At 37.1% G+C, this 23478-nt stretch overlaps 1 protein-coding gene and 1 long non-coding RNA gene across 4 annotated transcripts; both read left to right on the top strand.

Moving 5' to 3' along the window:
* Positions 1 to 239: 239 nt before the first annotated feature.
* On the top strand, positions 240 to 9972 carry LOC142543445 (uncharacterized). The gene is made up of 2 exons (XR_012819743.1): positions 240 to 1698; positions 9576 to 9972. It is a non-coding gene; the product is annotated as an uncharacterized LOC142543445 (long non-coding RNA).
* Positions 9973 to 15935: 5963 nt separating this feature from the next.
* On the top strand, positions 15936 to 21590 carry LOC142543444 (uncharacterized). Of its 3 annotated transcripts, none has more exons than XM_075650700.1 (8): positions 15936 to 16057; positions 17118 to 17944; positions 19483 to 19550; positions 19887 to 19969; positions 20064 to 20193; positions 20316 to 20609; positions 20707 to 20808; positions 20896 to 21590. In XM_075650700.1, exons 2-8 carry the CDS (start codon positions 17716 to 17718, stop codon positions 21547 to 21549), a joined length of 1560 nt encoding a protein of 519 aa, XP_075506815.1. In that variant the 5' UTR covers positions 15936 to 16057; positions 17118 to 17715; the 3' UTR covers positions 21550 to 21590. The 3 variants fall into 3 exon arrangements, with proteins under 3 accessions (XP_075506815.1, XP_075506814.1, XP_075506816.1); XM_075650701.1 differs by having other exon boundaries at positions 15960 to 16057; positions 17903 to 17944; positions 19488 to 19550; positions 20896 to 21588; XM_075650699.1 differs by having other exon boundaries at positions 15945 to 17944.
* The last annotated feature ends 1888 nt before the right edge of the window (positions 21591 to 23478 follow it).

Raw genomic sequence — 23478 nt, 5'->3', positions numbered from 1 at the left:
TCTAGATCAAGTTTGAAACAATTTTGGATCACCAAATTCACGTTTTTGCTGTTCTGTAAAATACTTCGATTTTTTGGTATTGATTTTGAGAAAACTTTCAACGTGAAAATCGTAGAACTTTTCGATGCCTTCGATTTGATATAAAATTCGAGTTATTTGGATTAAAAACGAGTGAGTTATGGTGTTTTTAGTATGGCTGCTATTTTTAGATCCGAAAACTCATGTTTCACTGTTCTTTCGAAAACTGCGATTTTTTGGTACATATTTTGAGAAAACTTTTAATTACAAAAACGTAGATCTTTTTGATACGTTCGATTTGATATAAAATTCGAGTTATTTGGATTAAAAACGAGTGAGTTATGGAGTTTTTAGTATGACTGCTCAAATCGTGTTTCAAGAAAGTTATGAATTTTAATATGTTCTTGAAGTTTTTATGTTGCAGGCTTTGTTGGGAATCGACGGGTGATCGTTGCTGCATATAAGAAAGTTAGTAATGATGTTTAGAGTATTTTTGAGGTTTTGATTCATGTCGTTAAGAGCTTGAATTATTAAGATGTCGTAAGAAATAAACTTTAATATAAATGACAATATTTTGGGTCGTATGAATTGTATGGTGATTATAAAAGTTTAGTTCATTGTTATGGTGTCCTAGAATGGTCTCATAGTGATGAATCTTGATGCCTTATGTGTTAATTGGGAGAATAGACATGTCGCAAAATTTTCATAAAATAATTCGTCGAACAGAGCGGACACGGACCCGGACACGGAGGTAGGTACGGTGTCCGTGCCTTCTTATTTCATCACAACAATTTTTAAGCGCACGGACACGGACCATGATACGGACCTAGGGACGGGGTCTGTGTACCTTCAGATTTTAGGTATATTCTTTTATTATTTAAGGTTTGATTTGAGGTTTTATACCACGGTTTAATATGATGTTTTACAGGGTTATGTCATGGGAAATTATAGAATGTTCTAAGAATTTATTTAGTTTGGGATTAAGCATGACATTTACGTTTAAGTTGTACAAGTTAAGTTTATGTATTCATATTAGTATGTTGCAGCAACGACCCGATTGACATCCAACGAATCCCTCAATGCAAAGTAAGTATGTATGACGTGCAAAGAAAATATTTGAAGTTTTTGAGGTATGCTAAATGTCTTGTGACCAAATGTGAATGGGTTTGGAAGTCGGTGAACGTGGCCGAGGACCTCTCCACCCCGTTAAATTATGAACGGGTTTGAAGTTAAGATTGGAAAGCGTTAAATTATGAACGGGGACCAATCCGCCCGTTAAATTATGAACGGGTTAGATCGTGGTTGTGAAGCGTTAAATTATGAACGTGGATCAACTGGCCTGTTAAATTATGAACAGGGATCTCATGTATGTGGCAGTGGATACGTCTCTGTCAGCCCAGTACTGTGGTTTGTCTGATCAGACATTTATTATGTTATGGGTCACTTGCTTTGAAACATCCTCTACGCAAAATGATGAAGTTAAGTATGTTGAAGTATGAAAGCATGTTTAAAGAAAAGTTTATGTGATGGCACGTCATATTATGTATGCATGTATGTTCAAAGTTTATGCAAAGCTCAAGTTTATGAAAGTTCAAGTTATTATGCAAGTTCAAGTTTCAAAGTATGTATGTTCAAGTTCAAAGAAGTTTATGAGAGTTCAAAGTTATTATGAAAGTTTAAGTTTCAAGTATATATGTTATATTTTGAAGTTGTATGTGGTTTTATTATGTAATACTCGTTATTCCCAGTTTATACGTGTTGAGTCTTTAGACTCACTAGACTTGATCGATGCAGGTGAGTACGTTGAGGAGGAGACAGGAGGTGGCGACCAAGGGGCAGGCTTGGACTGAGCGGAAGGCTAAACCCGAGGACCACTATGTTTATGTTTTATGAAAACTTTAAAATATTATGTTTTTATGTTGGATGTGAGATGATTTGAAATAAGTACTTTGTTGGAAAATATTAGTTGGGAATGTTGATTTTAATATTATTAAGTTAAATGACAAGTGACGACCGTATGAAATTTTATGTTTAAGAAAATTTTTAATTTTTCCGCAAATTTTGAAGTAGTAAAAGTACGGTACGTTACAGTTGGTATCAGAGCGGTGTTCTTGTAAAGGGTTATGCCTACTTTCAGTCGCAAGAAGCTCATAAGGTCACACCTCAAGTCTGTAAGTTTTAAGTTTTCAAAGATTTATGTTAGTGTAGTATGCATTAAGTTATTATTTTCAGCGTGTCCATACTTTTAAGTTCAGTTACGTGAATCCTATGTTATTTATATCATGTTCATATGCATGTTGGGTTTACGTATTGGGTAATTTTAGAACAGTATGGCTCCTAGACGTTTGATTGCCCGTGGAGCTAGGGATGAGGACCGAGAGTCTCGTGATGGGGAAAGAGCCACTCCTCCTCCTCCACCTCCAGATATGCAGGCGCAGATGCTTGCAGCTATGACGCAGTTCTTCGCACAGGTTGCGGGGAATCCAGCTCCAGCAGCAGGAGGTACAGGACCGAGGACTCAACCGGAGGCAGTGTACGAGAGATTTCAGAAGATGAATCCTCAGAAGTTCTCAGGGACTACGAATCCTATGGTGGCGGAAGAGTGGGTTAAGTCTATAGAGGTGATCTTTGAGTATATGGAATTGCAGGATGTGGATCGAGTCCGATGTGCCATTTTTCTCCTAGCAGGGGATGCAAGACGATGGTGGGACAGTGCATCGGTGGCAGTTAATTTGCCGATGTTGTCTTGGGATGGATTCAAAGAGATGTTCTTCGCTAAGTACTTCACTGAGGAGGTACAGGCCCGTTTGACTACGGAATTTATGACACTACGACAGGGAGATAGTAGTGTGGCTGAGTTTGTGAGAAAGTTTGAACAGGGTTGCTACTTTGTGCCACTCATAGCTAATGATGCTCGAGCAAAACTGAGGCATTTCATGGGTGGTTTGCGGCCAGTCTTGCGCCGTGATGTGAGAGTAACTGGCCTTACTACATATGCAGCTGCCGTTTCTGGAGCTCTGGCGGCGGAGCAAGACCAGAGAGACATTGAGACTGATAGGTTGGGCAAGAGGCCCTACCAGGCACCACCGCAGCCACAGCATCAGCATCAGCGACCCCAATACAAGAAACCTTTTCAGGGGCAGCCTGGGAAGAAGCCTTACCAAGGACCACCTAGGGGCAAGGGTCCTATCCAGCAGCAGGGGGCGCCTCAGAGGCCCGTTGTTTTCCCAATGTGCCCGAAGTGTAACCGCCAGCATCCAGGACCATGCTTGTATGGATCAGGCAAGTGTTTTAAATGTGGATCTACGGATCACATGCTGAAGCAGTGTCCTCAGTGGAAGCAGCCAACCCAAGGGAGGGTATTCGCCATGCACGCACAGGAGGCGAACCCAGACACTACACTACTGGCCGGTAATCATTTCTATTTAAGCTCGGTATTATTTGCCTTGCATGTGGAAATTTTATTTGAGATTATTAGTGTACTAGTAAAATTTTAGATTGACTTGGAATATATTGATTTCAACTATGCTTAAAGTTAATTGCTAGTATTTTGGGATATAAGTTTGGTGTTGTGCTAACATCTCTCAGGAAATATTTTTATAAAGAGATTAGCCACAACTGCACTGATAGATTCAGGAGCCACTCACTCCTTTATATCGGAGACCTTTGCTAATCATTTGGACATCAAGTCCATTGGCCTAGACGTGAACTTTTCAGTGACACTTCCATCAGGGGAAGAGTTGTTAGCCACCAGTGTGGTCAGAGATATTGATCTAGAACTGCAGGGTCACTTGGTGTATGCAGATTTGATTATATTGCTAATGCCAGAGTTTGATATCATTTTGGGAATGGATTGGTTGACAAAGAATCGAGTTCTTATTGATTTTCAGAAGAGATCAGTGTTGGTCAGACCATTAGGCATGGAGCAGTTTCTATTCGAGCCAGCTAGATGGAGGAATTTTCCTCGCATGATCTCCTGTATACAGGCGAGGAGATTGATTTCCAAAGGGTGTCAGGCTTTCTTGGCCAGTATTGTGTCAGCACCTGATGTAACCACTCCATCTATATCAGATGTTCCAGTAGTCAGAGATTTTCCAGACGTCTTTCCAGATGATGTTGCAGGACTTCCACCGGATAGAGAAGTGGAGTTTGCCATCGATCTCATGCCAGGTACCGTGCCAATCTCTAAGGCACCATACAGATTAGCTCCAGCTGAGATGTTAGAACTCAAGCAACAGATACAGGAGCTTCTGGACAAGGAATTTATTCGCCCAAGTTTCTCACCTTGGGGAGCACCGGTACTATTTGTGAAAAAGAAAGATGGGAGCATGAGGCTTTGCATCGATTACCGTGAGTTAAATAAGGTGACGATCAAGAATAAGTATCCATTGCCTAGAATAGAAGATTTGTTTGATCAATTGCAAGGAGCTACTATATTTTCTAAGATAGATCTTCGATCAGGATATCATCAATTGAAAGTGAAGGATGCAGATGTCCACAAGACAGCTTTCAGGACCCGGTATGGGCATTACGAGTTCTTAGTGATGCCCTTTGGAGTAACGAATGCTCCAGCTATTTTCATGGATCTAATGAACCGAGTATTCCATCAGTATCTTGATCAGTTCGTCATAGTATTTATTGACGACATCCTCATATACTCGAAGAGCCATGAAGAACATAACCAGCATTTGAGGATAGTCTTACATATTCTTCAGAGTCGCAAGTTATTTGCGAAATTCAGTAAGTGCGAATTTTGGTTGGAAAAGGTAGCGTTTTTGGGTCATATAGTATCTAGTAGTGGTATCGAGGTGGATCCAGCGAAAGTAGCAACTGTCAAGGAATGGGTTGAACCAAAGAATGCATCTGAGATCCGAAGTTTTCTGGGTTTAGCTGGTTACTACCGTAAGTTCATTCAAGGATTCTCGTCGATAGCAGTGCCACTCACTTCACTTACTAAGAAGAATGCTAAGTTTGTGTGGAGCGATGAATGTCAGAAGAACTTCGATACTTTGAAGCAAGCTCTTATTTCAGCACCAGTGTTAGCCATGCCATCAGGGCAAGGAGATTTTGTGTTATACACTGATGCATCTAAGCTCGGTTTAGGAGCAGTAATGATGCAACAAGGTCGGGTCATAGCTTATGCTTCCAGACAGTTGAAGGTACATGAGAAAAACTACCCGACACATGATCTTGAGTTAGCAGCCGTTGTTTTTGCATTGAAAATTTGGAGACACTATCTATACGGTGAGAAATGTCAGATTTTCACTGATCACAAGAGTCTCAAATATTTCTTCACACAGAAAGAATTAAATATGAGACAGAGACGTTGGTTAGAACTTGTTAAGGATTACGACTGTGAAATTAGCTATCATCCGGGAAAAGCTAATGTTGTCGCAGACGCATTGAGCAGAAAAGTTGCAGTCATAGCTCATTTATCAGCTCAGAGATCTCTTCAGTATGAGATTCAAAGGTTTGACTTGGAAGTTTATCGCAAGGGCAAAGCTCCTAAGCTGTCTAATCTGATAGTCAAATCTTCCTTGCTAGATCGTATTCGAGCAGGACAGTCTTCAGATGAGCAACTATAGAAATGGAGACTAAAAGATGAAGCGAAGGGCAGTGTTCTCTACACAGTGTCAGATGGTATTGTGAGATACAAAGATAGAATGTGGGTGCCTAGTGGTGATTCAATCAGACATGATATTTTGTCAGAGGCACATGCATCTCCGTATTCTATTCACCCAGGAGGTACCAAGATGTACAAAGACTTGCAAATTTTGTATTGGTGGCCAGTGATGAAACGAGATATCCGCAGATATGTATCAGAATGTCTCACTTGTCAGCAGGTGAAAGCAGAGCATCAGAGACCAGCAGAGATGCTTAAGTCACTTCCCATTCCAGAGTGGAAATGGGAGAATATCACCATGGATTTTGTTGTTGGTTTGCCGAGGTCAATCAGAGGATCCAATGTCATTTGGGTTATAGTGGATCGACTAACTAAGTCAGCACATTTCTTACCAGTGAAGACGACTTTCTCCATGACGCAGTATGCGGAGCTTTATATAAGGGAGATAATTCGTTTGCATGGGATTCCAGTTTCTATTGTGTCAGACAGGGATCCGAGGTTTACATCGTCCTTCTGGAAAAGTTTACATGCAGCCATGGGGACGAAATTGTTATTCAGTACTGCATTTCACCCTCAGACAGATGGCCAGTCTGAGCGAGTGATTCAGATATTAGAGGATTTGTTGAGAGCTTGTATGATTGATTTTCATGGGACTTGGGAGTCTAAACTACCACTTGTGGAGTTTACCTACAATAACAGTTTTCAATCATCAATAGATATGGCTCCTTATGAAGCTTTGTATGGACGAAAGTGCAGATCGCCAGTTCATTGGGATGAAGTTGGTGAGAGAGCAGAACTTGGTCCAGAAATAGTTCAGCAGACTGCACATGTGGTGGTTAAGATTCGTGACAGAATGAAGACCGCCCAGGGTCGTCAGAAGAGTTATGCTGATAAGAGAAGGAGAGATCTTGAATTTGCTGTAGGTGATCATGTATTTGTTAAGATAGCACCTATGAAGGGTGTTATGAGATTTGGGAAGAGAGGTAAGCTGAGTCCGAGATTTATTGGACCGTTCGAGATTCTTGACAGAGTTGGAACACTAGCTTATCGTGTAGCCCTACCGCCGAATTTGGCCGGAGTGCACAATGTATTTCACGTTTCGATGTTGAGGAAGTATCTAGCAAATCCTTCGCATGTTTTGAGCCATGAGCCATTGCAGTTGACTCCAGACTTGTCTTATGAGGAAAGACCGATTAAAATTTTAGACAGACAAGAGCGTAGACTTCGAAATAAGACGACTAAGTTAGTCAAAGTCCAGTGGCTGAATCAATCAGTGGAGGAGGCCACTTGAGAAGCTGAAGCAGATATGAGAATCCGCTACCCAGAGTTGTTCGGTAAGACTTAATTTCGAGGACGAAATTTTTATAAGGGGGGGAGATATTGTAAAGTCCAAAATCAGTATACGTAAAATCCATGCATATATTTAATTTATGAAATTTATTATTTTAATTATTTATGTTTATTTAATGTATGTTAAAATGTTTTCTAGAGTTTTATGTTTCAGACGATTATTCGAGGCGAGATCGAGGAAAAGAGATAGGGACGATTTTTTTTTAGTAAATTTTAATGCAGTATTTTATTTAAGATAAGGATGGAGTATTTTAAATAATTTAATTAATTTTAGTAATTTAAGAGCTTAATTATTTAAATGATTAATTGATTTTAAAATTTTAAAGTTGTAGTATTTGTGCATCTTATTTAAATTTAAAATTTATAATGGGGTTAATATGAGATTTATTTTAAATTAGTATGTTAAATGTTTTTAAATAGATTTTTTAGTATATTAAATACATATGTTACAATTGTTTATATATATATAGGTATATATATATATACACATATATATATCAACACACAAGCACACACACTTTGACTCACACACACACACTCACACATTTACACACACATATACACGTACACACACACAACACAAAACACAAAACAAAACATGCTATTAAATTTTTTGACTAAAGAGAAGGTTGTGTTTTTAAAACACTCCTCTTTCAATTTATTTATTTCATTTTCTTCCTTCTTTTTTTTCATTCAACGAGCACATCTCCTCTAAAAATTTCCAGCATATATTTAGTAAGTTTTCTTTGAAGAAATTGAGCTAAGTTCGTCCCGGATCGTCTCCCGTATCATCTCCGCTTCGGTATCGTCGTTTCGGTATTTTTAAGTATCAAAAGGCACGTATATTCTGTTCTTGATGCATCAATCTTGTCATATTATGCGTTGTGTTGTTATTTATGCAAAAATTATATGTGTGATGCGTAGAAGTTTGAGCAATCACGTCTAGATCAAGTTTGAAACAATTTTGGATCACCAAATTCACGTTTTTGTTGTTCTGTAAAATACTGCGATTTTTCGGTATTGATTTTGAGAAAACTTTCAACGTGAAAATCGTAGAACATTTTGATGGCTTCGATTTGATATAAAATTCGAGTTATTTGGATTAAAAACGAGTGAGTTATGGTGTTTTTAGTATGACTGCTATTTTTAGATCCGAAAACTCATGTTTCGCTGTTCTTTCGAAAACTGCGATTTTTCGGTACATATTTTGAGAAAACTTTTAATTACAAAAACGTAGATCTTTTCGATACGTTCGATTTAATATAAAATTCGAGTTATTTGGATTAAAAACGAGTGAGTTATGGAGTTTTTAGTATGACTGCTCAAATCGTGTTTCAAGAAAGTTATGAATTTTAATATGTTCTTGAAGTTTTTATGTTGCAGGCTTTGTTGGGAATCGACGGGTGATCGTTGCTGCATATAAGAAAGTTAGTAATGATGTTTAGAGTATTTTTGAGGTTTTGATTCATGTCGTTAAGAGCTTGAATTATTAAGATGTCGTAAGAAATAAACTTTAATATAAATGACAATATTTTGGGTCGTATGGATTGTAGGGTGATTATAAAAGTTTAGTTCATTGTTATGGTGTCCTAGAATGGTCTCATAGTGATGAATCTTGATGCCATATGTGTTAATTTGGAGAATAGACATGTCGCAAAATTTTCATAAAATAATTCGTCGAACAGAGCGGACACGGACCCGGACACGGAGGTAGGTACGGTGTCCGTGCCTTCTTATTTCATCACAACAATTTTTAAGCGCACGGACACGGACCATGATACGGACCTAGGGACGGGGTCCGTGTACCTTCAGATTTTAGGTATATTCTTTTATTATTTAAGGTTTGATTTGAGGTTTTATACCATGGTTTAATATGATGTTTTACAGGGTTATGTCATGGGAAATTATAGAATGTTCTAAGAATTTATTTAGCTTGGGATTAAGCATGACATTTACGTTTAAGTTGTACAAGTTAAGTTTATGTATTCATATTAGTATGTTGCAGCAACGACCCGATTGACATCCAACGAATCCCTCAATGCAAAGTAAGTATGTATGACGTGCAAAGAAAATATTTGAAGTTTTTGAGGTATGCTAAATGTCTTGTGACCAAAAGTGAATGGGTTTGGAAGTCGGTGAACGTGGCCGAGGACCTCTCCACCCCGTTAAATTATGAACGGGTTTGAAGTTAAGATTGGAAAGCGTTAAATTATGAACGGGGACCAATCCGCCCGTTAAATTATGAACGGGTTAGATCGTGGTTGTGAAGCGTTAAATTATGAACGTGGATCAACTGGCCTGTTAAATTATGAACAGGGATCTCATGTATGTGGCAGTGGATACATCCCTGTCAGCCCAGTACTGTGGTTTGTCTGATCAGGCATTTACTATGTTATGGGTCACTTGCTTTGAAACATCCTCTACGCAAAATGATGAAGTTAAGTATGTTGAAGTATGAAAGCATGTTTAAAGAAAAGTTTATGTGATGACACGTCATATTATGTATGCATGTATGTTCAAAGTTTATGCAAAGCTCAAGTTTATGAAAGTTCAAGTTTCAAAGTATGTATGTTCAAGTTCAAAGAAGTTTATGAGAGTTCAAAGTTATTATGAAAGTTTAAGTTTCAAGTATATATGTTATATTTTGAAGTTGTATGTGGTTTTATTATGTAATACTCGTTATTCCCAGTTTATACGTGTTGGGTCTTTAGACTCACTAGACTTGATCGATGCAGGTGAGTACGTTGAGGAGGAGACAGGAGGTGGCGACCAAGGGGCAGGCTTGGACTGAGCGGAAGGCTAAACCCGAGGACCACTATGTTTATGTTTTATGAAAACTTTAAAATATTATGTTTTTATGTTGGATGTGAGATGATTTGAAATAAGTACTTTGTTGGAAAATATTAGTTGGGAATGTTGATTTTAATATTATTAAGTTAAATGACAAGTGACGACCGTATGAAATTTTATGTTTAAGAAAATTTTTAATTTTTCCGCAAATTTTGAAGTAGTAAAAGTACGGTACGTTACAATTAGACATATGTGTAGATACTATATTAAATGGTATCTGATTATTATGAAAATCTTTTGCATGTGTTTATGTGTTGTTTGAGGCAGGTGACATGTCCTATTTACGGGGAGAAGCTGCCCAAATTTTTTTAAATTACACATTTTCTCCAAATTATATTTTAAAGCTTCCGCACTAATTATGCATTTTAGTCACGAGTGTTACATTTAGTGGTATCAGAGCAAAGATTTTCGGACCAATGATTTGGCATATGACTTCCTCTGCTGTCGACAATTCGGTATGTATGTACCTGCATCATTTGATATAATATGGATGCGTAGCGTCAATAATTATGATATGTTATGTGTGAAATGGTTTTAAATTAATATGTATCATAGGATCATGCCGCCTAAGCGTAAAGCACCAGAAGGGGAGGATAGTTCATCATCTAGAGTGGTTGATGAATTTAGCAAGTTACTGAAAGAACAGGCCAAGGTACATGGCGAGCAAATTCAGCAGCTCTTACAGATGCAGAATGCAGGGCAAGGGAGAGAGAGAGAGCAAGTGAGGCCCGAGCCCAGTAGTGAAGGCGCATACGAAAGATTTCGTAAGATAAAGCCACCAGAATTTGAGGGAAGCACTGATCCCATGGTTTCTTTGGAATGGGTCAAAGCTGTAGAGGCTATTTATGATTATCTGCAGTTTGACGATAAAGATCGAGTCAGCTGTGCCATTTTTCTACTGACCAAGACGGCGAGGATTTGGTGGGACGCCACAAAGATATCAGTTAATGTCTCGGCACTAAAGTGACAGGAGTTTAAAGATTTATTCTATGACAAATATTTTCCTCGAGATGTTCAAAGTCAGAAAGTGAAGGAATTTCTAGAACTGAGGCAAGGAAATATGACAATGCAAGAGTATATTCTCAAATTCGAAGAGGGGTGTCAGTTTGCCCCATATCTGGCCATTAATGACATTGAAAAGGGTGAGCATTTTCTTAGAGGTGTTCGGGCTGAAATTAAAAAAGATGTTCGAATGTCTAAAGCTGTTTCATATAAAGAGATTGTTGAAAAAGAAAGGATGGCTGAGCAGGACGAAAAGGAAATTGAAAGAGAAAGACAGTTGAAGCTCCAAGATTTTTCTACTAAGGGCCAAGGATCCGGATAGAAAGGTAAGAGCAAGTTCAGAGGCAAAGAGAAAGAGGAGCATCGACCCAAAGCTCCTATGCCACCGCCTGCATATGATCGACCTGTATGTCCAAAATGTGGCAAAATGCATATAGGTGAGTGTTTGGTTGGAAGTAATCGATGCTTTCATTGTGGAGGTGTTGACATGTCGTCAAAAATTGTCCAGTAAAGGGTGAGAAAGGGAATGATAGGGTTCAAGGCAGAATCTTTGCAATGACCAAAGAAGGCGCAAATCCTGATTCTTCTGTTATATCAGGTACTATCTTAATTTCAGGCAAGACCGCTATTACATTGATTGACACTGGTGCTACGCATTCTTTTATGTCTGAAATTTTCTTGCGCTCCTTGAATGTTGTTCCATCTTATGAAACCCTCCACTATAGTATTTTGTTGCCATCGGGAGACGAATTATGGCCTTCTAGTATTCTTAAAGGTTGTACAGTACAAGTGAATGAGAAAATCTATTTTGCTGATCTTATTATTATTCCCATGGTGGCGTTTGATGTTATTTTGGGAATGGACTGGCTATCGTCATATCGTGCAGTTATTGACTGCGTGGCTAAGACGGTGCGATTTCCTTCAAAAGATGATGATAGCGGGATTTTCCAGATTTCAGGTATTTCGCTTGACACTCTTTATATTTCTTGTTTGAAAGCTCAGGAAATGTTATCAAAGGGGTGTCAGGGGTTTTTAGCTGATGTGATAGATGTGAATACTGAAATAACGATGAAGTTGAATGAGATTGAGGTAGTTCGGGATTTTCCTGACGTATTTGCAGATGATGTGCATGGATTACCACCTGACCGTGAAGTTGAGTTTGTGATTGACGTGGTTTCAAGTACTGCTCCGATTTCGAAAGCTCCTTACCGAATGGCCCCGACTGAAATGAAGGAGCTGAAGAATCAGTTGCAGGATCTATTAGACAAAGGCTTTATTCGTCCGAGTTCTTCTCCGTGGGGAGCTCCAGTTTTATTTGTCAAAAAGAAAGATGGATCTTTGCAGTTGTGCATTGATTATAGAGATGTCAACAAAGCCACGATCAAGAATAAATATCCATTGCCGAGGATTGACGATCTCTTTGATCAACTACAGGGAGCGACAATGTTTTCAAAGATCGATCTGCGTTCTGGTTATTATCAGCTGAAAGTTAGGGAAGCCGACATACCTAAAACTGCATTCAGAACCAGGTATGGCCATTATGAGTTCTTAGTCATGTCATTTGGGTTGACGAACGCTCCTTCTGTCTTCATGGATCTAATGAACCGGGTCTTCAAGCCATATCTGGATAGCTTCGTTATCGTTTTCATTGATGATATCCTGATTTATTGCAAGACTCGGGAACTCCATGCCGAGCATCTCAGAACTGTATTGCAGTTATTAAGGGAAAAGCAGTTATATGCAAAGTTGAAAAAGTGTGAATTCTGGTTAGAGCAAGTATCATTTCTGGGCCATATCGTTTCGAGAGACGGCATTGCGGTGGATCCCATGAAGATTGAAGCGATTAAACAATGGCCTATTCCTACGACAGTCTCCGAGGTGCGTAGTTTTCTTGGTTTGGCAGGTTATTATCGACGTTTTATTGCCAATTTCTCCAAAATAGCCATGCCATTAACCAATCTGACGAGGAAAGCGGTGAAGTTTGAGTGGAAAAACGAGTGCCAACACGGATTTCAAGTGTTGAAAGACAAGTTGACATCAGCCCCTATCCTAGCACTTCCGTGCGACACTGAAGATTTTATTGTTTACACTGATGCGTCAAAGATGGGACTTGGAGCTGTACTGATGCAGCGTGGGAAAGTAATCGCTTATGCTTCTCGTTAGTTGAAAGATTACGAGAAGAATTATCCCACCCACGATCTTGAGTTGGCTGCAGTGGTCTTCGCATTGAAAATATGGAGACATTATCTGTATGGCGAGAAATGTGAAGTTTTCACAGACCATAAGAGCTTGAAATATTTATTCTCTCAAAAGAAACTCAATATGCGGCAGAGGAGGTGGTTAGAACTTGTTAAAGATTATGATGTGACCATTAGCTACCACCCAGGTAAAGCAAACGTCGTTGCAGATGCTTTGAGCCGTAAGTCAGCTTCTTCTTTGAGTTCATTGATTCAGAAGCCGTTGTTATTGGATCTTCATAGGAGCGAGATCGCTATGGTAGAGCAAGGAACCATCGCTAGACTTTCAGCTTTGGTTATTCGACCTATGTTGACAGATAGGATACGACGGGAGCAACCTAATGACAATCAATTGATGAAATTGCAATCTAAAGCCGATGAGAAAGGAAATATAGAGTTTGCGATGAACACTGATGATTTGTTAACGTTTAGAGGTCGGATATGTGTTCCCAATGGTGATGACATTCGACGGGATGTTTTGACAGAGGCTCATACTGCGCCATACTCGATACATCCAGGTAGCACCAAGATGTATCAGGATCTCCGACGTCTATATTGGTGGCCAGGTATGAAAAGTGATATTGCAAAGTTTATATCCGAATGTCTAACATGTCAGCAAGTAAAGATTGAGCATCAAAGACCTGCTGGACCTTTGCAATCCCTCCCAATACCTCAGTGGAAGTGGGATCACATCACTATGGACTTCGTAACGGGACTTCCAAGAACACCAAAGGGTTACAACTCCATCTGGGTGATTGTTGATAGATTAACCAAGTCTGCTCATTTTTTTCCGGTCAAGACAACGTTTACAATGAACCAGTATGCTGAAGTCTATGTAGCTGAGATTGTGAGACTTCATGGTATTCTTGTGTCAATTGTATCTGATCATGACCCGAGGTTTACTTCTGAATTCTGGAAGAGCTTGCACAGAGCCTTGGGCACCAGATTGGCTTTTAGCACAACATATCATCCTCAGAGTGACGGGCAGTCAGAGAGGGTGATTCAGGTTCTTGAAGATATGCTACGAGCCTGTACAATTGATTTTCCTGGTAGCTGGGATTCTAAATTGCCACTTGTTGAATTACGTATAACAATAGTTATCAAGCAACAATTGGCATGGCAACATACGAGGCATTGTACGGCAGGAAATGTAGGTCACCGTTGAACTGGGATGAAGTTGGTGAAAGAAAGATGTTAGGACCAGAATTGGTCCAACAGACAGCTGATGTAATTACTTTAATCCAGGACATAATGAAGACGTCCCAAACCAGACAGAAAATTTATGCCGATAACCGAAGAATGCCTTTGGAGTTTGAAGTTGGAGATCATGTTTTTATCAAAATTGCTCCTCTCAAAGGCATTATGAGATTTGGTAGGAAATGAAAGCTCAGCCCAAGATTTATCGGTCCATTTGAAATTATGGACATGATAGGAGAAAGAGCATATCGTCTAGCATTACCACCGGACTTGGATAGAGTCCACAATGTATTTCACGTCTCAATGCTCAGGAAGTACATCTCGAACCCTTCCCATGTTCTCAGACATGAACCATTGGATCTGATGCCAAACTTGACTTATCAAGAAGTACCAATCCAGATTTTAGATCGCAAGGTTAAAGTATTGAGGAATAAGGAGATCGGCATTATAAAGATTCTTTGGCGTAATCAGTTGGTTGAAGAAGCAACGTGGGAACCAGAGGAAGAAATGAAACAACGATATCCTGAGTTATTCGCACAGTAATGGCAATTTCGGGGACGAAATTTCTTAAGGAGGGGAGAATTCTAACGCCCAGACATTCGTATGCATATGATGTAAGGTAATGATTATGATTAAGTATGGTCATTATTCCTTTTATGGTTTATTATGATGATCTTTTCGGGATATGTGATGTAATGGTGATGGTTTATGATTTCAAGATATGATATGAATGGTATTGAATGATATGGAATGAAATAGAGAATATATGGGTAGAATAGAAAGTTGATCCTTAGCCAAATAGGTAATGGAAGTGCTGAAACGGTATGAAAATGTAGCAGTAGTTGTGGTTTTTAGCATAATGTTTTATATATTGATCCGAATGATAGGCCACTTTCATTAGAAAGATAAGACATAAGACTATAATTTTCATGTTTTGAGTTTTGTCCAAATCATTGTGGAAGACTAGCCAAAAGCGCCCCGAAGTGTGTCGTGTGTATCGTCGTTCCTCCAGTGACACATGTTGGGAGATTGAGCATAACTTTTTACTCAGACCTTCAAATGACATGAGACCAATTGGAAATGCAAGCCAAGACATAGAGCTACAACTTTCCTGTTTACCACCTTTCCTAATTATGAAGGAAAGAGGCGTTTCGGAAGCAATCTTTGACGTAGCTGTGCGCAGAGCGCGCCCGAGCGGAAAAAGATGTCCGACCAGGCGGGCCTAGTTCGAAATTTTTTTGTTTCTGGCCGAGAGGTTTGCGCTAGGGCGGTATAAGACGTCCGCCCGGGCGCCCAGCAAAGTGTAAAAGCGTGTTTTTGGTGATTTAAGGCATAAAATCAAAGGAGACATTTTCTCCAAATGGTATCTGATTATTATGAAAATCTTTTGCATGTGTTTATGTGTTGTTTGAGGCAGGTGACATGTCCTATTTACGGGGAGAAGCTGCCCAAATTTTTTTAAATTACACATTTTCTCCAAATTATATTTTAAAGCTTCCGCACTAATTATGCATTTTAGTCACGAGTGTTAAAAAAAAACAAAATACCAAAAAATAAATGAAACATAAAGCTCAAAAATGAAAATAAGAAATTAGTTAGAATATCAAAAAATGTCAAAAACAATTTTTTAAAAATATCCTTTCCCTTCTTTTTCCCGTTCTCTCGTCTTCTTGTTTGAATCCTATCGCCAAACGACGAACTCTGAAGTGCCGCTTTTCCGGGTTCACGGGGCTAGGGTAATTCTCAAGAAATTTATACTGCTTCCCACTTGCAAATTAAGGTAAGCGTTGTTGGTTTGTATATGTGTTTTTATTTTTCTATATGCTAAGTACAGTGTACGTTTGAATTTTTAGGTTTTGAATCTTGTCTTATAGGTGTTAGAATTTATGTGCCTAGATTTTTAGAACTTAATCAAGTTGAGGATTTGCCATAATTGAGAAGTTGGTATGAGAAAATAACTTAGGTGTCAAATGGGGAGAGAATTAGACGCTTTGCTTTGAATTAGTAGTATAGCTCTCCCCTCTAAGAACGAACTTCAAAATTTTCCAAAACCCATTTTGTTATTGTATTTTAATGGCGTTAAATACATTTGGGTTATGTTACATTTGATTAATCATTAGCTAAATATACAGTGTTCAATATGATCAACTGTTCTTCCCTGTTTAGATCTCCAGAAGGATCGGTTCTGTTTTTCAATGGGTAGAAAGAGGGACAAGAAAAAAAAAGAGAGAATAAGGTGTGTAGGAATGGCCTTTAATGCAATCTTCATTAGGCTTCTTTTAGATTGAAATTCTTTTTTTTTTCGGTTGCTTTGACACAATTTGCTTTGGATCCAGAATAAATGTTCCATGACGCTTTCCTATTGAGTTTTTTGCTTTCAAATTCTGAAACATTGTTGGAAATGGTTTGATTTATTAATGCCCTCTTTTTGTGGTGGAATTGACTAGAAATATTCAGTTAATTTATGCTAATTGTGGTATTCATATTTGAGTTTGTTTATTTTTGAATTAATATGGTTAAGATTTACAAAGACTTGAGGATAATTGGTGAGTTCTTAGTATATAAATACGGCCTTTTAGTCATATATTTAAGTTTCTAAGGTAATGCAAATTATCGTGGATTTCAAATCCCATAAGCATACAACCAACTTGATTGCGATCTTCAAACCAAATGCCTGTAAATGGTCCATATTTGAAAGGATGGTTTGAATTTAATTGGCTTCTCGTGAAATTGAATAACAGGTTTTTTTAAATCCAGGATAACAGAAATTTTAATATACACGAAGAGTGATTTGCATGTTAGAGCAAAATAGTTTTTCTGATCCTCATAAGTCATGACAGGTATAACCAAGTATTGGGAAAACTATGTATATGAAGACTGAAGTAGATAAAAACATGTACCAAGTATATGTAGTTAAGTGGTAGGTACTGTTTGACAGTTCATGCTGCATTTTTTGGGTGATAATCACCCATTTCAATATATGATTTGTTATGAATTATATTTAGTCAACATATTTTATTTGTTAATATAGCACATGATTGAGCATCAAATGTATGGAAAGATTTGAATTGCTTCCTTTATTTGTAATTAAAAGAATTTCATAGGAGGTCCGAGGTCTCCGCTCATGCACACTTAACCCAACAAACACAGAACTATCTCCTCAAATCAGTCTCTCATTAAAATTCTTAAAAAATGCTAAAGGTACAACAAATATATTGTACAATAATATTTATAACAATTATATCGTGAGATTGTCATTATATCGTAAAATTTTATTATCATCTCATTAAATTTTGATAAATAAAATTTTTATATTAAATTTTTTGTGTTATAAATATTGTTATACAAATTTGTTTGTTCTTTTAATCCATAACTCTTTCTACCACGTTCTCCTCGTCAACCATTGTTCTCTGATTTCTCCTTCAAAATCATCAAAAAATGACGAATTCCATCCAATATCCCAATCGATTTCGGTGTGTGTTTTGGTCTTCAAGTTTATGCTTTCAATTAGAGTTTGAGAAAATATATTTATTCATTGGTTTTTATAGAAATTTCCTCTCAAAATTTATGGAATTAACTTCATTTATATTTCAAGAGCTAAACCGAGGTTTCAATCTCAATATAGACTGCTTTTACTTGAATATTGCAAGGCTGAAGAACACTGCAGGTATTTCATTATTTCTTTTCTTTTTTTATGTTCAGTTGGTAATGATTTTATGTTGTTGATTTTAGACTATTAAGGTATTGCAAATCCAGTGACATCTTCTTCCCGAGGCACCAATTTAGATAATTGTTTACCAGTAATATATCTTATTATGAACGAAAATTTTGAGTTTTTTCCGCAAGATAACGAGATTAAGCTTTATTTTTTGGTCACATCTTTACTGGATTTTCTAGGTACGGATAAATTATTGCTAGTTTGAAAAGGGCCTGCATTTTTTTTTTATGAAAGTTATTGAAAAACAATTGCCTTTTTCTTTGATCAGTACAAGTTTGAAGAAATTTTTCTTTAAAATTTTGATGTTCTTACTTGGATTTCGAAACGTACGTAGTTGCAAGGATGTTTTGAATGGAGCATCAAACATTCGGAAAGATTTGAATTGCTCTCTTTATTTGTATTTAAAGAATTTGTAAATGGTCCATGTTTTCCAAGATGGTTTGATTTAATGTTTTTTTTTATGAAATATGAAATATATATATTTTTAATGTTTTTCAAATGTGAACTCTAGAATTAAAGATTTCAATTGATTTTAAAATGGTATAAATTGTCTATAGACTTTGTGCTTCAATTGGATAACAGAATTTTTATATACATAGATCTAAAGTGAGTTTTTTTAATCCATAAAAGACATGACAGTTCGTGTTGCATTCTTGGAGGATGATAGTTACTTATTTCAATATATGATGTGTAATGAATATTTAGTCAACATTTTATTTATTAGTTAATATAACATATAAAATATTATTAAGCACCAAAATTTTGGTAATATTTGAATAGCTCTCTTTATTTTTTAAGTTGTCTCTCCATAAGGCCGTATCCAGCAGATTTGTAAATTGGAAAAGTTGTCACTCTTTCAAATATTGTATCATTTCTTTTCTTTTGAAGAAGATATTGTAGTATTTGTTATCGAATTATTTCCCCATTCGATATTGTCACTCTTTCCTCGTTCCATGAGAGTTTGTATCAAGCATTGATTGACTTAGGCTTTGAAGAAGAGTTATCGGAATATGGAGGTCCATCCATGGTAAAGGATTTGCAAAATGTAGGACATGACCCCACTACTCATGAGATTAGAACCCCTCCTATTCGTTCTAATTTTGTTCAATTCATGTGGCTCCATGCACTGCTGATTATCAAAATTTCGTTTCTCTCGATATCATTACTGAACTCTATTGTGTCAGGTGCTCTTTACTACAAAAAAATTCGAAATTTTGCGATGATTTTTTGTTTAAACCGTCACCACACTTGGCGACGGTTTTGATAATTAGCGACGATTGTATCTAGATTGGCGACGGTTGTATTATAGTGACAGTTTAAGTTAAACTATCGCAAATTGTCTATAAATATACGCATACTCGGTCCATTTTTCTCCACACTGCTTCTCATCTGTGATAAAATTTCGATTTGGGGTAAGTTTTTTTTTAGCTTCAATTCTTGATAAATTTCTTAGTGTGTTTAAGATTATGAATTTTGTTAGCTTGTAGTGCAGGTCGTTTTTCATGGTGATTTTTTTGCGCGTGCACGGTGCTCTGGCGTCTTCTACGGTCAGATTGTAAGTTTGTTATTATTGCATGTTATTTAGAAATTAAATAATATATATTACATGTTTGTTATTAAAATATTATATAATTTAAATGTTCAATTAATTGTCAACATTAAAATTATTAAATCTGCCTACTTATGTTGTTGAATGAGAACTAAGGAGTTCATATATTAATCTTTTTAATTGATGAATAAATGATAGCGATTCAGTAAAATACATATTATTTATTCTTTTGTATGATAAAATGGATAACAATAGGGTTGAATTTATTTATGATTGAATTGTAATTTGGATAAAATATATTTTATGTTGTGCACATAATTATTGAATCGTTTGCATACATAGATTTTGTACGTATATATGGCAGAGCAGCAACACGGATCACCTCCGGATGATGGTCGTACTCCGATATGGGTCGCAGATGGCATGTAAGTTATAAAATTATTTTTTGTTTATTTAGTCTCATTTTTTGGTAAAAAAATATATAATTGTTGTCACTAATTTTAAAAATTTTGATAACAGATTTCAGCCGGATCACAACAAGGTTATCCGGTTCATTACTGCTCAATTTTCGTTACAGACATGCGACGAAGGCTATTCATGGAAGCATGTTACTAAAGACCAGCGACAGTGGTATTGGGAGAATTTCATTGTAAGTTTTGGTATATAGATTTTTATTATAATTGCTTAACATTTTGATTTATGGTTTTAAAATTAATTTTATGTCATAGTAACAATAAATCTCATTACTATTGTCTTGCATTTTATTGACAGAAAAAATATAGGTGGCCAGATCATCTCGACGATACCATCAGACAGCTATGGTACAAGAACATAGCTACACAGTATCGTCGCACTATTCACTTGTGGAGGAGTGCTGATCGTTATCCGCAAACAGTCAGCAACGAACGCTGGGCTTCATGGATGTTGGCATGGAGTGACGAGAGGTGGCTGGCTAGGGCAGCCAAAAACAAGGATAACAGGAATAGCGAGCCAGCAGGACCTGGGACTGGGACTTCAAAGCACATTGCTGGCTCGAAGACTTACAGCGGACATTGTCAGAAATGGGTAAGTATGTTAATATTTCATTATTAAACATTGTGGTTATTATTAAAATATATGATTTTAGCGTCTCTAATTACATACAATCGAATTAATAATGCAGCGAAAACAGCATCATAGAGATCCGACATCGTGGGAGTTACATGTTCACACACATCGACACGACGACGGATCGTTTGTCGACGAGCGTTCACGACTTGTTGATGTAAGTATTATGTTTAATTATAAATATATCATTTTAAAATGTGTTGGGAAATATTGTTTCTATATAACTTTATTTTTTTTTAAACAGCAAGCCATGCAGGCTTACATGAACGAGTCTTTGACACCTCTCGACGATGGGACGATTCCTAGTCCGCCTACTTCGGGAGAGGTCAACAGCATGTTCAGCATGGTTGTTGGTGGACCGAAAAAGGGACGAATGTATGGCTGTGGTTCCATGGCCTCCACGATCTATCCGGATGAGATGGCTCGACGTCCACGTGGAGGTTCGAGCAGTTCCAGCAGAGGGTCGCAGGATACAGAGAAGGTGCGAGCAGAGTGGGAGGCACAAAAAAGCATTAATGAGCATCTCCGTATCGACCTGCAGGCGACGCAGACCACTTTGGAGGCGACCCAGCAGGAGAATGCGTCGTTGAAGGATAGGATGACGAGTCTGGAGGACCAGGTCCGTCGACTCATCGCTGGATTACCGCAGCCACAGCCACAACCACATACGCCCCGACGATTTCTGTATGGTCGAGGCTCATCTAGCAGAGGACGCGCTTTATCAGGGTCATCATATTTTGATGACCCATACGCAGCTGGATCATCACATCATCGACGTTCGGGCAAGGTCCTGAGGTACTCACCTGAGTACATTCCACCATCACAAGACTCTGATCACGACGACGGTGATGGCGATAGCAACGATGCATGCGACAATGATGAAACTCAGTCTCCCTAGTTTTTTTTATTTTAGCTACTTCTGTATTTATTCAGGCTTATGAATGATTTGTTTTTTTAGTTTTATGACATTATTTAATTTTGTTGTTCGCTTATTTTATCGTAATGTTTAATCGTTTTATAGATTATTTACAAATTTGACACTGATTAATTTAGATGAGTTGAGAAGATTATTTAAAAACATATACAAATAATTATAAAACTAAAATTTTTTAATTAAATTATAAAACTAATTTTTTTAAAAAAAATTAAGACTTTGCGGACGGTTTTAAGTTTCGTCGCTAATTAGAAATTTTTTTTATAGTACTTTATTATTTTCTCATTTTGAAAGTTTGTATTCGGTTTCAGAAAGTATGATCTTCCTTCAATTAGCAATCTTCTTGATTTTGTTAAGGTCCGGACCATCTCCTCGATTTCATCCTTGATGACTTGAATTGGTCACTAAAGATCCTTAATCTAATCGAACAAGGTAAAGTACTTTTGAGTTTCTCGCACGGTATATGGCTTAAATCGACATGTTCTAGCTGCTCATGTTTTTATCGAGGTCGGTAAAAAGGTGATACGGTGAAGTAGGTCCATGCAACAACCTGTGAACAAAGGGTTCTCATTTTTGGTTGCCCAAGTTGTTTAGGGGCATGAAAACTTGACTAAAACAGGGTACAATATGTAAGTATCTTAAAATTCGCTTACATACACAGCAATCGGCACAATGGATGGTAACTCGACGATAGCGAGGATGAAAATTACTGCACTTGCAGCTACGGTCTATCACATTTGGAACCTGCGTAACAGAGTCATGTTTGACCATATCGACAGGACGACGGATGATATAATCAAGAAGATTCAGATTCACACTTTCAGGTGCATACAGAACTCCAACGATCTAGTGTATGTGTAGTGGTAGTTCTTGTTTTCTTTATTTGCTGTAATCCTTAGTTTGTGATATGTCATTTGTCTATCTCCTGGGGATGCCCAATGTATTTGTAACACGTACTTTTTACCCAATTTAATGAAATTCTTATTTCGTTAAAATTGATTGAAATTTCTCGACTGTTTACTTATGTGGTCAAGTATGGCCATTTAATAATTTTTTAGAAACTCAAATCCAACAACATCAATTAACAAATTATTTGAATACAGTTTGTTTGTTCTTCGTTTATTTAGATATTCAATCTGGGATCAAATGTTTTCACTTAAATCTAGTTATTCAAAACCCTCAAACCGTGTGCATGTATTTGATGGCAGATAGGAAAGGGAAAGTAGAGTACTTCAATGGTTTTTTAATTGAACTTTTATTTTTGTGTTTGCACAATAGAAATGAAATTAATTCATTCAATAATCATCTTATGAAAAATGAGTAGGTCTTTTATGAGACGGTCTCACGAATCTTTATCTGTGAGACGGGTCAACCCTACCGATATTCACAATAAAAAATAATACTCTTAGTATAAAAATTAAATTTTTTATGGATGATATATTCAAATAAGAGATCCGTCTCACGACCTGTGAGACCGTCTTATACAAGTGTTTGCTATGAAAAATTTGTCATCTATTTGTGTATGAAAATGTCAACGACACATGAAATATTCTAAGCCAAACATTTTTAAAGTAAAAATGTGTTTAACACATAAACCATGCATAACACATGTTGCGTATGTGTCGAACGTTAGTTATATATAATAATATTTTTATGTATCATACATGTGATATACTCAGTAATAGAAAAAACCAAACATATTGTGGGTGTGTTTCCAGAATCTTATTTTGAACTTAGTATTCTCGATCAACTATTTTTTTTAAAAAAAATGACATCCTTGAATATATCAAGTTAAAAAAATACCCTCAAAATGTCTCCCCATGCCAGAAGCAGTTGACCATCTTTTATTTTATTTTATTTTTATAAGTTTTTGTTTTAAATGGCAATTTGGTC

Source organism: Primulina tabacum, chromosome 4 (assembly GCF_025594145.1).
Source record: "Primulina tabacum isolate GXHZ01 chromosome 4, ASM2559414v2, whole genome shotgun sequence".
NCBI classification, from domain to species: domain Eukaryota; kingdom Viridiplantae; phylum Streptophyta; class Magnoliopsida; order Lamiales; family Gesneriaceae; genus Primulina; species Primulina tabacum.
The sequence above is the reverse complement of the archived record's forward strand: the minus strand, read 5'-3'. Positions and strand labels throughout refer to the sequence as shown.